At 34.6% G+C, this 16,867-nt stretch overlaps 2 protein-coding genes across 7 annotated transcripts in view; one reads left to right on the top strand and one right to left on the bottom strand.

The window, feature by feature from the left end:
* Positions 1–13,143, top strand: part of LOC101882795 (uncharacterized) — a 55,139-nt gene extending 41,996 nt beyond the window's left edge. For all 3 annotated transcript variants that reach the window (XM_087241420.1, XM_087241421.1, XM_087241419.1), the window contains one exon: positions 11,511–13,143. The gene's annotated coding sequence lies outside the window, so the exon portion shown is untranslated. The remainder of the gene's footprint in view (positions 1–11,510) is intronic.
* On the bottom strand, positions 92–16,632 carry LOC101883813 (CD48 antigen). 4 transcript variants are annotated; one of them, XM_087241519.1, is made up of 8 exons: positions 16,490–16,594; positions 11,568–11,771; positions 11,104–11,409; positions 10,722–10,982; positions 10,431–10,547; positions 7,222–7,277; positions 5,133–5,273; positions 92–4,635 (listed from the first exon to the last, which is right to left on the bottom strand). In XM_087241519.1, exons 2-8 carry the CDS (start codon positions 11,605–11,607, stop codon positions 4,477–4,479), a joined length of 1,080 nt encoding a protein of 359 aa, XP_087097645.1. In that variant the 5' UTR covers positions 11,608–11,771; positions 16,490–16,594; the 3' UTR covers positions 92–4,476. The 4 variants fall into 4 exon arrangements, with proteins under 4 accessions (XP_087097645.1, XP_087097646.1, XP_087097644.1 ...); XM_087241520.1 differs by having other exon boundaries at positions 5,133–5,270; positions 16,490–16,593; XM_087241518.1 differs by lacking the exon at positions 11,568–11,771 and having other exon boundaries at positions 5,133–5,270; positions 16,490–16,632.
* Between the last annotated feature and the right edge of the window lie 235 nt (positions 16,633–16,867).

Here is a 16,867-nt window from a genome sequence, read left to right as displayed (position 1 = left end):
GACTCACAAATATTACTTACATATTTTATCTTAATACCTGACCAATGTAAACCAAACCTCCTCATATAGATAGAGACAACATAACTGAGGGTTTTATAAAAAAAAGTGCTTTATTTACATAAAAAATAGCACAGTCAGCAAATGCAAAACTAGTAATTTATATATCAAAAATAAGTCTCTTCTGTTAAAACAATTACTCCTCAGAACAAGATAATACAGTTTATTAAACAATATAATAATGCAAGAAAATGATGATTAGTTACATTACATTTAGCCTACTATATATTGCACCATAGTAGGCCGTGCCCACTGACACTCAGATGCTTAACTTTTAACTTCGTTCATTTTCCTTCAGTTTAGTCTCATCAGTGGTCTCATCAGTGGTCTCTTTATTCATCAGTGGTCTCCACAGCGGAATGAACCACCAATTATTCCGGCATATGATTTACACAGCAGATGCCATTCCAGCTGTAACCCAGTACTGGGAAAACACCCATACACACACATACAATACAGTCAATTTAGTTTATTCAATTCACCTACAGCACATGTCTTTGGACTGTGAGGAAACCGGAGCACCCGGAGAAAACCCATGCCAACACAGGGAGAACATGAAAACTCCACACAAAAATACAAACTGGTCCAGCCTGAGCTTGAACTAGTGACCTTCTTGCTTTTTAGGCAACATTGCTAACCACTGAGCCACCATGCTGCCCCTAACCTTTACTTTGAATAATTTGCATATCTAAAGTAAACTGAATCCATTTGCTTATTTAAGTTTTTGACATATACTCGATGTAACACTTTATTTTGATGGTCCATTTGAGTATTAGTAGACTGTTTAATATCTGATGATGATGCTCCTTTAACAGACATTTAACTGACCTTAAGAAACTTTGTTAGTACGTGTCAATTTACACTTACACTAACCCCAACCTAACAGTTTACTTATAATCTAATGAGAATTAGTTGACCTGTAGATGCAATGTAAAAAACGGACTATCAAAATAAAGTGTGACTCTTTGTTCAATACATTTAATTAGAATCACTTTCTATATTTGTAATCTACACTGCATAGCTTTTCAAAGGCTTGAAAGGTGTAAAGGGCAAAAGAACACACTCAGCATCACTTTAAAATAACTCGTATGTATAGCTTGAGTGCTTCTTTCCAGGAAGTGGTTTTTTACACGTTGCCTGCAAAGTAGGTGAGGACAGAGGAGTCTCAAAACAGAAACCACGCGAGATTTTCTTTCCTATCTGTATCACATGAACAGAAGTTCTTAAAAGTCACATTAAAACAACCTACAGCACATTCACTGCTGTTTAAAACTGAGGATTGAACAACTGACAATACTGAGTAAAATACTTTTGTCACCACCACATGGGTCACAATTGCATTCAGATGTTTGCCAGATTTACTCCGAGATGACTTGCATTACATTAAAGAAACATATTTTTCCAGTGTTCCGTCAAACCATCTTTGATGTTAAACTATTGTCAGGATATATTATATATAACAGAGTTAAAAACTGACAATAAAATATTTAGACCTTTCAGATGCAGACTTTTTGTCTAGTCAAATAAATCTACTCTATGATAGCCAGGTTACTTCAGCTCAAATTTGGGTGAAATATGGACAAACCAAACAAATAGGTTTAAAAATGTCATTAGCTGTTTAGTTTGTCTCTATTTTTACTGAGCTTGGGTTAAAACAATCTATGGTTGTACTTAGTGATGGACAGTATTTATGATAAAGTATTTCAACATATTTTAATTACAAAATAGTATTTTGTAATTTGTATTTGATAAGGTTTATGAAAAATGGCTTTATTTTCTATCAAAATACTTTAGAGTCTTGTATTTTGCATTTTTTAAATAATGTAAAATACTTTGTAAGAAGTCTACATGATGACATGATAAAAATGCAGCCTCTGATTGGAGGTTTCTCAGTTATTTGCCTAGGTTTGGGATCAGACTAGAACATTGATTAATATTGAAGAAAGTGGTCAATGCTTGTAGTATGGATGGAAATTATGCAACACGCAAAGAAAATACCAGACAAGTGGCATGGGTAGATTTTCTGAGCAAGTCCACAATCATTGAAAATAGTATACTGCCCAATGCTAAGACCAGTAATGGCAGTATAGTCAGGCGCGTCCACAGAGGCGACCTAGGCGGCCGCCTAGGGCGGCAGAATAGAGAGGGCGGCATCCGCGACACCCTCACCACCTGCGTCCTCATAAATGTCTGTGACACCTCCATCACCACCCACGTCCACAGTTATATTCACGCATAGGGCGGCAGAAAAGAGGGGGCGGCGTCCACTACGCTACACCTCCCTCACCACCCGCACTTCCTTAGTTATATTTGCGCATTGGGCGGCAGAATAGAGAGGGCGGCGTCCACAACACCTAACTCACCACCTGCATCCTCAGTTATACCCCCTGTTCTTCCCTTCGATATAATTCGAATAACCGGTCACTTTCGGGTTGAGGGCGGAGTTGCCTAGAGCGGCAGTTCAGCTTGCTCCGGCCCTGAGTATAGTGTACAATGCATTAGCATCTTTGATTAAGAAATAAGACAGAATAAAATATCAGGACTTTAAAAACAGGAATCCAAAAACAAGAATGGAGCGTACAGCACATAATCATTCTTAGTCTCAGTGCTGCTGATGGAAGTTCAGCAAAGGTTTAGAAATATAAAACATCTTATGACTCTGTACTGCTGTTTACTAAACTGGGACTTTTCAGTTAGGTCGCTGGTTTGAGTCCCAGCTGGGTCAGTTGGCATTTCTGTGTGGAGTTTGCATGTTTTTCCTGTGTTGGTGTGGGTTTCCTCCGGGTGCTCCGGTTTCCCCCACAGTCCAAACACGTGTGCTATAGGTCAATTGATGAATTAAATTGATCGTAGTGTATGAGTATGTGTGTATGGGTGTTTCCCAGTACTGTGTTGCGGTTGGAAGGGCATCCGCTGTATAAACCATATGCTGGAATATTTGCCGGTTCATTCCACTGTGTCAACTCCTGATAAATAAGGGACTAAACTGAATAAAAATGAATGACTATATCGCCTTTTTAAAATGTAAGAGATGCGAAAATGATGTTGCGGTCTTACTGGCCATCCAATAGATGTAAACACAATGAAGAGATATAGTACTGTATTCCAACTTTATATCTGCATCACAGGGGTTTTACAGTAAAAAGATATTAAAGGGACCATCTTCAAGACGGGACTTTCTGTATGAAATTTGTACAACATGTATACTTAAATGAAAGAGATACAATGGTTTATAAATATCTCCTCTTGTTCAGTAAATGGGAATGAGTTGGCAAAGAACCTGTCTCAAACTTGCGAATGTTGTTGTTGTCAAACCTTGCTCATTTCCCTGAGCCAGTTTAATAGTGAAGGGATTGATCCAACATGCCTATTGATGAAAGGTTTGTTTTTTTTTTTTTTGTATTTTCAAAATAAAAGATACAGTATTTTATTTTGATACTATTTGTGGCTAGTTTGTGGTATTCTGTAGTTTATTTTGATACATTTAAAATTGATGTATGTGGTGTTTTATTTTATAATATATTATAATGTATTTTTGCCTGGTTGTACTAATGGCTTGTACTATTACTTAATGTGCAACTTTAGAAGGTTCCAAATGCAGATGAGTTCAGTTTTCTGGAACTAAGAAAGATGATCATATTAGTCCAGGTCTGTCAGCATTGCATTGGCTCCCTATTAAACAGTATCTTAATTTTAGAATCTCATTGACTACTTACAAAGCTCTAAATGACTTAACTCACCAGTATTTGAGGGAGTTCCTGGTGTATTACAGTCCCTCACGTCCACTAAATTAATTCTGGAATATTGACTACCCCTTGAATATAGAAATCGAGTGTATGAGATAGATCTTTCTCATATCTGGCACCTATGTATCTCTATGGGCCGTGACACACCAAGCCAAAGAAAGGCCATTTAACTTTATTGGTCTGTCAGTCAGCATCAGTCCAGCTAGTTGGTTTAGTTTGTTTTACACATTGCCTCGTCAGGTTAATGTCAGATCGCTTTGGCCCGATTCAGCATGTTGAATTGATGTAGGACTGTTGGCTAAAGAGATTGTTCTGGTTATTCAGCAATAAATCAGAATGTGAGTGTGACGTAATGAAGGGACGTAGCAAGTAAAAAAATCAAGCCACGATGGAACACAAAGATGCCGGCGGTAATTTTGCTACATTTCTCAAATATTTGCAAACGATATGGATTATTATTTATCAGACATATTTGCAGAAGCAAATCCCTCTGTGGTGAGTGACAGCTACTGGGATATTAGTACTGAAAGCTGCTTTGTTCATGCTTTGCACATGCACTTTGGAAGGGCTGGGTTTTTCGTTCTGAACAAGAAATCAGATAATGACCTCTGCGGTGCGGAAAGACACATCCTTATGCTCAGGCGCAGAACTCGCACTCTTGATTAAGTCACTTTTAGTGTAGTTTTGGAGATTCAAACCCAGGAAATGGCTTTTTGACCACAGCATAAATGGTGTTATCTGTTTCAGGTTTGGGCTGGTCTGGTTGCTTATCAATGGTGCAGTAAATAGTGACTGTACCAGCAGACTTGCTGTTTTCTGTGATTGATGGAGTCTGAAATAAAAAACAAACAAAATAATTGACTTCTTGCCAACTGATAAACTGCAAATTTAAGAAATGTATCATTTGAGTACCATTCACTCAAACATTTTTCTTGACGTTATTTTAAATTAGGACATTTAATCTGAAACATACACGGTTGTACAGTAGGTGAAACATTTAATTAATTAGACATGTCTTACTGCTATCATGACTTTTATGAGTCTCTGCTCCAAAGAGTCTGAAGCTATAGATCCCTCAGTGGCAATCATCTCCTGAGATGTTAAATCCCATCAGAGAGATTAAACAGGGGGGAGAACAAAGGAAATATCCCGCTCAAACTTTCCTCTTAAGCCATTGGTCAGTCAGGAGAGAGTGGGTGTAACCCTACTAATAGCTTAAATCCGTACCACTCCCTGATATCTGTGCAAAATGTTTTCTACAGAAGAGCCTTTTCTGTGTTCGTGACTTAACTTAATTTTCAATCAGATTAGAGGTCAGAGCATCTTTACCTGATCAGCTGTGTTGTCGTTATGTGTGGTGTTGGTTCTGATGGGAAGGTCAGGTTTTTCTCCAATAGTATGATAAACTGTGACAGGTTTTTCAGTTTGTTCCAACATCTCAGCTGACTTTTGTGGCTTCTTGTTCTCCTGCTGACAAAAATCCAAAGAAAATGTCACACTGCTGGCACAGACACTTACAGTGATTGTCCTTAAACTGTACTTTCTGTAGATCTGGAGATACTAAATGTGATTTGGGTCTTATTTTCCACAGGTATATTTTTTGGTAATTGCTTAATTATATGGATTTTTGTTTTATATATTGTTAGAATATATATATATATATATATATATATATATATATATATATATATATATATATATATATATATATATATATATATATATATATATATATATATATATATATATATATATATTAAGGGTGACTTTCGGTTTGGTACGCATTGTGTACGATGCAATTCAGACTAACATCTAAAAAGATAAAAGAGATTAAGTACAAAATATAATGTTTTCAGTGCAACAACCCTCAATGGCATCCCAAATGACGTGGCAGACAACATGCTGTCTTTCCCGCTGTCATGTTAAACAGTAGACCATCGCTTTTGAACTCAGAATATCACTTTATTAAAGCATGCACTCATATTGCTGCCTTCTGTGTGTCAGCCTGCTCCTGCTGGCTCTGCCTACGTTGCCCCAGCAACCCTGGCCCCCGACACAGATCAGCCAATCTCAATTCACATATCACCACACCCTCCCACCTCCAAACGCTACTCCAGTCAGGCACGCGCTACACTAGCTCACAAAATGGCTAGTAATGTTAATGTAATCCCAGACGTCCCAAGTCAAAAGTATAGCTCTATCACTGTTTAAAGTAAAAGAAAAAACAAACAAGATAATACTTTTATAATGTTAGTTTTAATACATAAAAAAATGAAAATCAGAGAAATCCTTATGCTTTTTTTTTATTACTGTATCGAAAACGTACCAAACCGCGACACCACTGTGTTGTATCGAACCAAATCATAATTTTTGTGAACCGTTACACCCCTAATATATATGTATATATATATATATATATATATATATATATATATATATATATATATAAGATTTTGCTCTATGAAGATATTTAGTAAATGTCCAACTTTGAGTATATGTAATAAAGGTGTGAACCTACACTGGTCTCACAATTCGGTTCGGTTATGATTATAATGCCATCGATTCATTTTAATTTGATATCAACAGTCAATTCGGAAAGAAATAAAACGCACATAAATTATTTAAACTTAAAACCGAGAAAACTCAATTCACATGCACATATTGAACCGTGGATGGTTCAATATTATGTTGAGAATTGTGGCATCCCTAATTGACACTGATAAATGGCATCAGTAATCACAGCTGATCCATGATAGACGCGGTGGAGAAAACTTTGTAGACACTCACTCATGTCTGTATCCAGAAGTATCTCTGTAACGGCCGAGAGAGTCACGTCAGCAGGTCAAATTGGCCACAGTGAGAGAGAGAAAGAGAGAGTTCACTTTCGTTCTCTCAATTACAGTGAAATAGGGGCTTTTGCTGTAAGTGTCAGTGAAAGACTGTCCAGCAAACACACACGCAGTGAAATTGTGCACAGTTTCTGCATTTTTAAGTAGTTGGAACGTTTTAAATACTCGCACTTGCCTCCTTAGCCATAGTAAGCTACAGCGACATTGCGCATATGAGATAAATGATGTCACTACATAACAACCTGTTATGATTGTTACTGAACCGATAGCAAATTGTCCACATCTGCATCGCGGTGCTCAGAAGAAACAATTAATTTTGACACCCCTAATATCTAATCGTAATTTCTGAATAGTAATGTCCGTTGCTAACTATTATGTTGTACAGTATCTCAGCCAAATAGTATTCTTTTCCTAAACACCATACATATAATTAAAAGCTTATGATTGATACGTATTTGGGCTAGGGTCACAAATATGTTGAATACTTGTTTTAAAAGAGAATAGATAGAACGGTGAAATTCATTTAAAATTGATCTGTGGTTAATCGAGAACAATGGTATGAAACTTACATCAACGTTTTCGTAGACTTTTGTTGGTGTATTCATCTGGGCATCTACAGAATAGCCTTTAAAACAGAATTTGAAACACAGTTGTAAGTGTACAGGCATAAAACAAACAAACAAACTTTTTGCTGTAAGACCCTTCAGGTTCTACTTGCTGTTGTTTTCTCTTAAATGCCAACATTTCTAAAAGCATTCTTTATTTCTTGTAGAAACCTTTGAAATTAATGTTTATTGTTGAATTCAAACATTGTCTAATCAGCATACTGTGACAATAATTATGACTGAAACATTACAGTAATAGGAGTTGTAGTTTTATTTATCCCTCTGGGGAAATTCCTTTTAGCTGTCAGCAGGTTTCACATATAGAAAGACACTACAACACATCCACACACAAGTCTTTGAATTGATTAAATTATTTAAGCTTTTCACCACATGTAATGTAAATGATTTTACCCCTCTATTTTTAACAAACACTGGAACCCTAAACTTTAGCTTGATGGCAAATACTTAAATGCATCATCCAATATGTGCTTATTATCCGATTTTCGTTTTTTAAGCTTTACCAAAGCTTCTGATTTAGTAAATATGTTTGCAGGGAAGAAAGGTAAGTTACTCACAAAATGTAAAATATTCCTCCGGAAACTCCTTTGTTTCACGTTTTGTACCCTTGTTTACATGATTAAACAAGATACAGTATATCACTGCAAGCTAAATATCAATAAAGGTATTTTTTGAAGCTTTTTTTAAGATAAAAAATTGATTGTGCAACGTTTAAGTTCTAATAATTCAATTTGAAAGTTTAAATAAATAGAAACACAAACTATTTTACAGGAACCTGTTTACCAGAAAAGAATGTGAAAGGTAAAGTGTAAATCCTGCTACAATACATGAAAAAAGGAAGTTGGGAAGTCCTGTGATGTAACATGTTTAATTTTATCACAAATGCTTTCCAACAGCTTGCTGCTTATTCTACTATGGTTAATTTACATGTAGTTTCTTTGATGTTGTAATTGGAAGAATACATGGGATATTTTATGACCTCACAAAAGCAGTTTTATGACCTCGCAATAACAGGGTCACATGGATTTATTTCCTATATACTGTAAATACCATGTGATATGCAAAGGGTTTTCAGAGAAAAACCGAGACCAAAACCAGAAACTTGAGTTCTTACTGTATGTCAGCAAACAATAAAATAAAAGGGAAGTTAACATTCTCACATTTCGAAACATTTGTTCATTACAAAGGACAATATTTTCAGATAAACATAAAAAATAGTTTAAAGGATAAAAATGAAACATTTTGATTGCAAAAGTGAAAACCTCATGTTTCAAGTGTATGAAAAAAAGGGTTTCAGGATTTACTAAACAAAGTCAAAGTAATAATGACATTTCTTCCCAATTTCAATTAAAAGGATGTCAATTAGAGCATTTATTGCATAAAACAAGAAAAATATATATTTTCCAGACATTTCTGTTGATTTTTTTTAAGTAACTTCAGAAGAGTTAGTATTTAGTATTTATAATCAATATTAACCCTGATCTTCTGTCATTAATTAAAAGCATTTGTTGATCTGACTAACTGATTTATTCTGACTATATTTGATAAAATGACAATATTACTATTATAAAAATAGTACAAATGTTATTAGACTTTTATAGAATAAAACAAATATCAAGATTTTGTCTCAAAAGCCTACCTAATAAATCCAGAGAAATATTTTTACATAATATACATGTCTTTTTTGCCTTCTGTTTTTAAGCTTCAGTACAGTTGCATTATTTGGAATGAAAATATATATTTACTTAAGGTTGGAGTATTTCTTCAAAAATAACATTCAATAAACTAATTAAAAAAACAATAAAATGTTGATTGTCAAATTAACCACTAGTTCTGTGCATTCTACTATTAAAACAGAAAACGAATTTAAGTAAAAATGAAAAAGAAAAAACTTGACATTTGCTTGAACATTTATATATATATATATATATATATATATATATATATATATATATATATATATATATATATATATATATGTATATATAATAAAATAAAACGTTTTTTCAGAAATCTCAGTTTATATATTCAGTCAGCTTAAATTGTGCTTGAGTAAAATCCTCACTAAAAATACTTTTGTGTAGTCAAGTAAAAATACTTTAGGGCCTGTAAAAACATACACCCAGCGCATTAAGGCGCAAGACATGTTTGCCATGTTTTCCTGTTTTGCACCATGTTGTTTAAATAGCAAATTCATTTGCACCACTTTGTGGATTCATGGATGTTTCGGTCTAGAAAAGAGGTGTGTTAAGGCAATTGTTGGCGTGTTGCTGTTTTGAGAAATTAAAATAGACAGCGACATTGAAAAAATGGCTTTTTTAGTTTATTCATCATGACTTACTTTTGTATATTTTTATTGTTATTAGTAGTAGTATTATTTATTATATGCATGTTTATGTTTGTTTTATTAAAAACAAGCTTAGATTTGTCCACCTGTCAGGTATTGGACCATATAGGGCATAGGACTCGTGTTTGGCTATAACTCATTTTTTTGAGCACACTTCGTTATTATTGTTCATTTATTCATTTACTGGAAATTAGAACTGAATTTAGAAATAGTTTTTAAAACTAATTTTTGCGCTTAACATGCTAAATTAATTATGTAGGCTAATGGATTAGTGGAGTGCGTTGCAATGTTTCCTTATCCATGAAAGAGAGAAAGAGAAAGTAAAGAGGCTGAATGGAGGAGGCTCATTCTTTATCCTTGCGCTGCAGATGGTCTGTTTAACTGTTTTCTTGCTAGTGTTCAATTTTTTCACTTACAAAGTCTGCGATGTAAATAGCCAATGTGCCATGGCACAATGCAACTGACTGTTAAAAGGAATAAGAGAGGGGACTCTGATTGGTTTATTCTCCAAACACACCCACAACTCATTAAGAGAATCAGCACAACCCTGTTAGACCATGCACCAGGGCGTAGAGCGTATCTTTCCGTCCTTATAAAACGTGGATTCAGACATGCTCCTTAATCCTTTTGCCCACTGCCCTTTAGGGCTCTACTTAAACGATCTAGGTGCAAAGTCTAAAGTGCAGGGCGCAAAAGCATCTAAGAAATTTGTTGCATGTCTTTTCTTTTGATTTTAAATTAAATTTCTTGCTTAAATTCTTAATGATGTGTACAGTATTAATACAAATAGTGAATAAATGCTCTTTACCTTTACTTCTCTTGTGAATACAGAAACCGGTTGTCACCAACAGTCCCAGTGTGACTAGGACAATAACAGCAATCAACCAGAGGGGAAACATAGTTGGTTTTGTAGATGTTATTTTTTCTAGACATGAAAGAAAAGAAGATATATCTTTAATTTTTCCAGACAAAGCTCTACATTAACAGGGATGTCTCATCAGTGTTGGCCATTTAACATGAATTGAAAGCGAGGCACATGATGTTTAAGTTTAGATACATTAATTTTCTGTCTCGCATCAGTGTATGTTTTTATATGTACCTGGATAAACATTGCAGAGTTCATGAACCTTCTTAATATCAGTTTTCCAGCTCACTGGGTTGCTGTAGTTACACATGATGAAGGTATTATTGCAGTTTATTTGAATGGTGTGTTCATCAGCTGATGTCACTTCCCCCTCATAACAGCTGCTACTGTTATAGATGGAGCTGATATTAATGTTACGTCCACTACATGTTAAGCTGCACAGTTCAGAACTGGACAAATTTGAGGTTACGGTCAGAACTGGAGCTTTCACTTCATCTGAAACACACACATTAAAGTGTTTACACAGTACACATGATTAAATGCCACAACCTTAGTTCTGTTTTATTCAGTATATCTGTTTATGAAGTTAAAACATGCTAAGCAACAGCACACTTACCAATAACAGATACTTTGTATGTAATTTCTTGGTTCAATTTTCCATGTATTCTTGCTGTGTAGAGTCCACTGTCTGTCTTCTGCATGTTCTTCAATGTCAGAGAGAAGCTTGTATCATTGAAATAAACACTGTCATTGTAGGAATCATAAAACTTAAAGTTTTTTGCTACATGAATATATCTAACTATAGTGGTTAATTTTTCATCTATCCAGTCTAAAAAATCAAACTCTGGTTGTGGTTGTGTCTGTAAATCCAGTTGAACCGAATCTCCAGTCTGCACAAACACAGAGATATCAGCACTGAACCCTGAGGAGAGAAAACATGCAGCAGTTAAATTCACTAGTCTCATTGTATACTGTTATTTTTTCTAAAATGATCTAAAATTAATTGAATGTTTGCCATTTCAGATATACAATAACACTCAACGCCTCAACCCTGCTCAACCCTGTTCCTTTGACATCTACCTTCCCATGCCCTGTGCCAGTGCAGCCACACTGTCTGCATCCCCGCACAATGGCAGCATGTCTATTCCCTCAGTACCCTAGGCCTCCACACCCTCAACCTGCCCCACAACACCATCAACAAAGCCAGGATCTTATAGCACCACAACACCACCAGCAGAGGAAAGAGCTTGGACTCAGAGGAGCCCCTGTGATGTGTGGCAACACCTGAACAAAGCAGACGCCTGTTTTACAGCTCAGCAGTCACAGGCAAGGACAGTGAAAACTGAGCTATGCTGCAGCACTAAAACAGCCAGTGGACACACACAGCACCAGTCTGAGAGAGATCAAACACATGCTCAGTTTGATCTGCACACGCCTGATGGAATAGTTGTGAGTAAAATACTCAAAATTGCTTGTACTCTAGATAATCTTGTTAATATAAATGTCTATATATGATATTTAGGTATTTTATGGTTTATATGTATTGGTTCTATTCAACAGAAATGTTAAAGTTTTTTGTTGACCAAATGAACCCGCTGACGATCTCACTATGGAATATTCAGGGTCTTGGGTGTAAAGTTAACACCTTGGGTTTTAGGAAAAACATTATAGACATAGACATCTTGATAATCCAGAAAACATGGCACAGAACTGATGAGGTCACACTTTGTCCCCCAGGATACCGCAAAATATCTATTTAATAAAAAAAAAAACATGAAAACGTTTATCATAAACTGGAAATCAATAAATGCATCAAATTAATTAAAAAAAGAAGAATCTCATATCTGGCTCAAAATCGACAATCAGCTCAGTCAAACTGTAATTAGGGGCCAAGCAGCAAAGGTGCATATAGATACCTATTGTATCCATTCTGGTTCTTATTATTATTCTTCCGGCTTGCCGCCCTATAAACCGTTTGCAGCATTTGCGCAAAATTTGGCACACTGATAGAGGACAGACTGATCTTCAACCGCAATAAATTTGGACTTTCTAACCCAAACTCTCTTGCGCCAGCACTTCTCCAAAATTTCACTTATGTTTATCATTATTACTTTTGAAAAATCAAAAATCTCATCGTCAGTTTTTTGCATTTTTTTCGCAAAACCTAATGAATGAACTCGTCCTAGGCCGTTTGCCCGATTTTCACCAAAATTGAATCACATAATCTACAGAACATGCTGAACCAATGGTTATGGACTTCAGTTTGATTAGACCAACCGTTTTTGAATAACTTGCAAACAAATTTAATGTAGAAGTTGCAAAAATGGACTCGAGGCAATATCTCCGTAAAGCATTGACCACAATGGTCTGAAATTACCTGCAGCATTTTGCCACACTTTTATGTAAAAAATTAATATTTTACAAATGCGGCGAACTGTTATGAAAGTCGGTATGTATGTTTGAGACTGTCCCCTGAAAGTGCTCAAAGTTTCACCAAAGCGCCACCTTTTGGTCAAACGTTATAAAAGTATTTCTAAAAATGTTTTGACTAATTTTGCCTATTGTTATGAAACTTGACTAAGTTCAGAAGCTGTTTTATTTTTGTTGTTTACACCTAGTTATTTCAAGCAAAAATAAATAAATTAATTAAACATCCACAACCCGTTTAGTAATATTCAGAAAAATATTCATGTTGTCCAGTCACAAGTAATTTGTAGTTTACACATTTAAGTTTGAGAGATTGAACATAATCACAATAATAAAAATTTTGTAAACATAAATTCTGTTTTTTTAGCTTATTTTATTAAAGTAATTTTAAAAAGCATCTAAAATATTTTTTATTAGTTTAGATCAGTGGTGGCCAACCCTGTTCCTGGACAGCCACCTTCCTGCAGATTTCAGTTGCTACCCATATCAAACACACCTGAACCAGTTAATTAGGACCTGAACACCACGTGATAATTACAGGTAGGTGTGTTGATTATGGGTTGCAACCAGGGCCGGAGTGGGACTCCTTTTCAGCCCTGGAGTTTCAAGCCTTAGACCGGCCCACCTCAGTTCACGACTGACTATATTAAAATAAGGACATTTACAATTCAGTTTCTAATTACACTATCACGTATTTTTTTGAGAAAACAGCTGCTTTAGAACTTCAAATGTTCAAAAACCCTAACAGTATTATATGTCTTAACAATAAAAATGAAAAAAAAATAAATAAATACTAAGACGAGGTTCAAACACGGATCCGCAGTGTCGTAACCTAATGTGCTAACCACTGGACCACAACAGCTGTGCATCGAGAAATGGCTCGTCTGAGTTATATCATCATTAACCAGGCTGCGAGAAAATATATAAAAAGAGCAGAGCTGCGGTAAAACAATTAATAAGAAGACTGTGGTCAAGTAAAAAAATAATAATTAATTTAAAAAGTGTGACTGCTGAGAGCAACAGATTCTGGAGCTAGGGACACCGGCCCTCGCGGCCAAAAAACAGACCGGCCCACCGGGAATTCTCCCGATCCTCCTGATTAGCCAATCCGGGCCTGGTTGCAAATGAAATCTGCAGGAAGGTAGCTCTCCAGGAACAGGATTGGCCACCCCTGGTTTAGATCATTCTAAACAAGATAAGGGTTAAGTTCAAAACCAAAATATATAGGTTCAAAACCAAAATCTAAATTCTCAGGCAACAGTAAAATTAATCACCACAATAAGAGTTACTTAAATTACATTTATTAATAAATGTAATCATAAAATACAAGTAGATTTATTAACTTAGCAGACACTTTTATCCAATAATTATTAAGTGAATAAAGTATTTGATTTGATTTGATTTATTTACAGAACAGAAAAATCATACACAAAACAATTCTTAAAGCAAAATACATTACAAAATGTTCGAAAATGGAGCGGGATGAAGCACAAGCTTATTATTTTTCCCACCCCATCACCACACACATTCGTCTATTAATTATTTCTTATTTTACTTGTGAACTTTACATGAGACCTATTTTAGCATCTTTGACATATTATGTTTTATTCCATTTGTACATTTACATTTTATAACATAGACCCAAAACATACATAGTACTGCAAACAGCTATTATTTAAAATTAAAATTTAGCTTTCTCATTTCATTCTCTTTTAATCACCTCTATTCATCATTATATTCCTTTAATAATATATATTTATACAACTTTTTAAATCGATTAATATCCTGTCGTTAGGAATCTGTCCAATAATTTCACACCACAGACAGACATACACACATTGTTTAAAGTTGTCCTTGTTTTCAACCTTCTACAAAGTTGTTCTTCTCTCAGATTATATCCCCTTGTCTGCCTTCAAAAACCTTTTGTATGCATTTTGGAAGTAATTTATTCCTAGCTTTAAACACAATTTGTGTTGTTTTAAATTTAACCAAATCATCCAACTTAAGTATCTTCAATTCAAAAAAAGGATTTGTATCCTCCAAATACCCCATATTTTTTTATCAGTCTAATTACTTTTTCCTGCATTGCACACAATCTAGATTCCCCAAAATTTCAGCACAATAACTCATATATGGCAACATAAGTGTGTTATATACTACAGTGCATGCGGAAAGTATTCATAGCGTTTCACTTGTTCCACATTTTTTAATGTTACAGCCTTATTCTGAAATGGATTAAATTAATTTATTTCCTCAAAATTCTACACACAATAGCCCATAATGACAATGTGAAAAAAAGAGTTTTTGAAATTGTTGCAAATTTATTAAAAATAAAAAGAACTGAAAAAAATCACATGTACAGAAGTATTCACAGCCTTTGCCATGAAGCTCTAAATTGAGCTCAGGTACATTCTGTTTCCACTGATCATTCTTGAGATGTTTCAGCAGCTTCATTGGAGTTCACCTGTGGTAAATTCAGTTGATTGGACATGATTTGAAAAGACATACACCTGTCTATATAAGGTCCCAGGGTTGACAGTGCATGTCAAAGCACAAACCAAGCATGAAGACAAGGGAATTATCTGTGGACCTCCGAGACAGGATTGTCTCAAGGCATAAGGCTGGGGAAAGTTACAGATTTTTTTTTTTTTTTTTTTTGGAGAAAACCAGGTACCAATACTTTCCAGATGCACTGTACATACAGTGATTTATTGCCCAAGATAAATCTTGCTTTCTCTTACTTTTACACAACTCTACACTATTGCTACAGTTTTTACTATTTTAATATATTATTTTTTTCCAGTTTCTAACTATTTTTATGATCCAATCCAACACTAAGAAACTTAATTGCATACACTCTTATTATAGCTTTATTATCATTTTTTAAATCTATATTATGACTACTTTTTATTTTACAAATAAGATAACCTTTGTTTACCTTTGTATTCAACGACAATTTGTTTACATCAAACCACAATTTCAGTTTATTAATTAATGTTTTAATCAAGCCCATTTTGGTAAATTATCCCCAGAACAAAATATACTTGTATCATCTGCAAATAAAATAAACTTAAACAACTCTATCTTACACATATCATAAATATAAATTATAAACAGTTTTGGACCTAAAACTGATCCTTATGGTGTGTCACAATTTAGATATGAGGTTTTATGGTTGCCAATTTCCATGAACTGTTGCCTATTTTTTAAATAACTGCTTATCCAATCCAAGGTCATACAAAAAGTATTTTACTGTGAATGCCAATGTTTTTTTCCCCAACATTCTTTATAATTTTGTGTTTTTTGTTTAACAGAAGAAAGAAATTCATTAAAGTTTAGAAGCACTTGAGTGTGAGCACATTGTAGGTAAACAATCCCTATAAATCCAGTAATGATTTTAGTGGATCCAAAACAATGAGAAAATCTATATGTACACTATTTAAAACACAAACAAACTGGTGACTTTTAATTTCAGAGAGCATTTTACAGCTCTTCTTTAATTTTGTAAATGTTACCAGAAGATACAGTATCATTCATCAAAAGCGTGATAATAATAAAATGACTGGAATTTTTACCTGTGTTGTATGTTAGAAGAAAAAATGACAGCAGCAGCCGGAAAGTCATCTTTAAGCGAACCAAATGTCAGTTATTCTGTGTCTGTTGGTGGCGGAAGTGGGTCTGAGATTAGCATGATTCACCCATGTGTAGGAAGAAACCATTTCCACTTCTCTAAAATCAGCAGGGGTTTATTATTGTAAAAAAATCTAATTTATATCAGAATAGAGTTACACTAGTTTTTCACTTGATTTGCTCACCAATGTCTTCTGCATAGTCCTCTATCCATTGAGTAACTATTATTATTTTTAAACTCTGATTTATTTACAACATTTAATGGAAACGTTTTATTTCAGTTTGCTTCTTTGCAGCTCGGCAATAAAACAAAACCAAAAAAA

This window comes from Danio rerio, chromosome 2 (genome assembly GCF_052040795.2).
Source record: "Danio rerio strain M-AB ecotype USA chromosome 2, GRCz13ab, whole genome shotgun sequence".
Taxonomy (NCBI): domain Eukaryota; kingdom Metazoa; phylum Chordata; class Actinopteri; order Cypriniformes; family Danionidae; genus Danio; species Danio rerio.
Note: the sequence above shows the minus strand (reverse complement) of the source record. Positions and strands in the feature narration are given on the sequence as shown.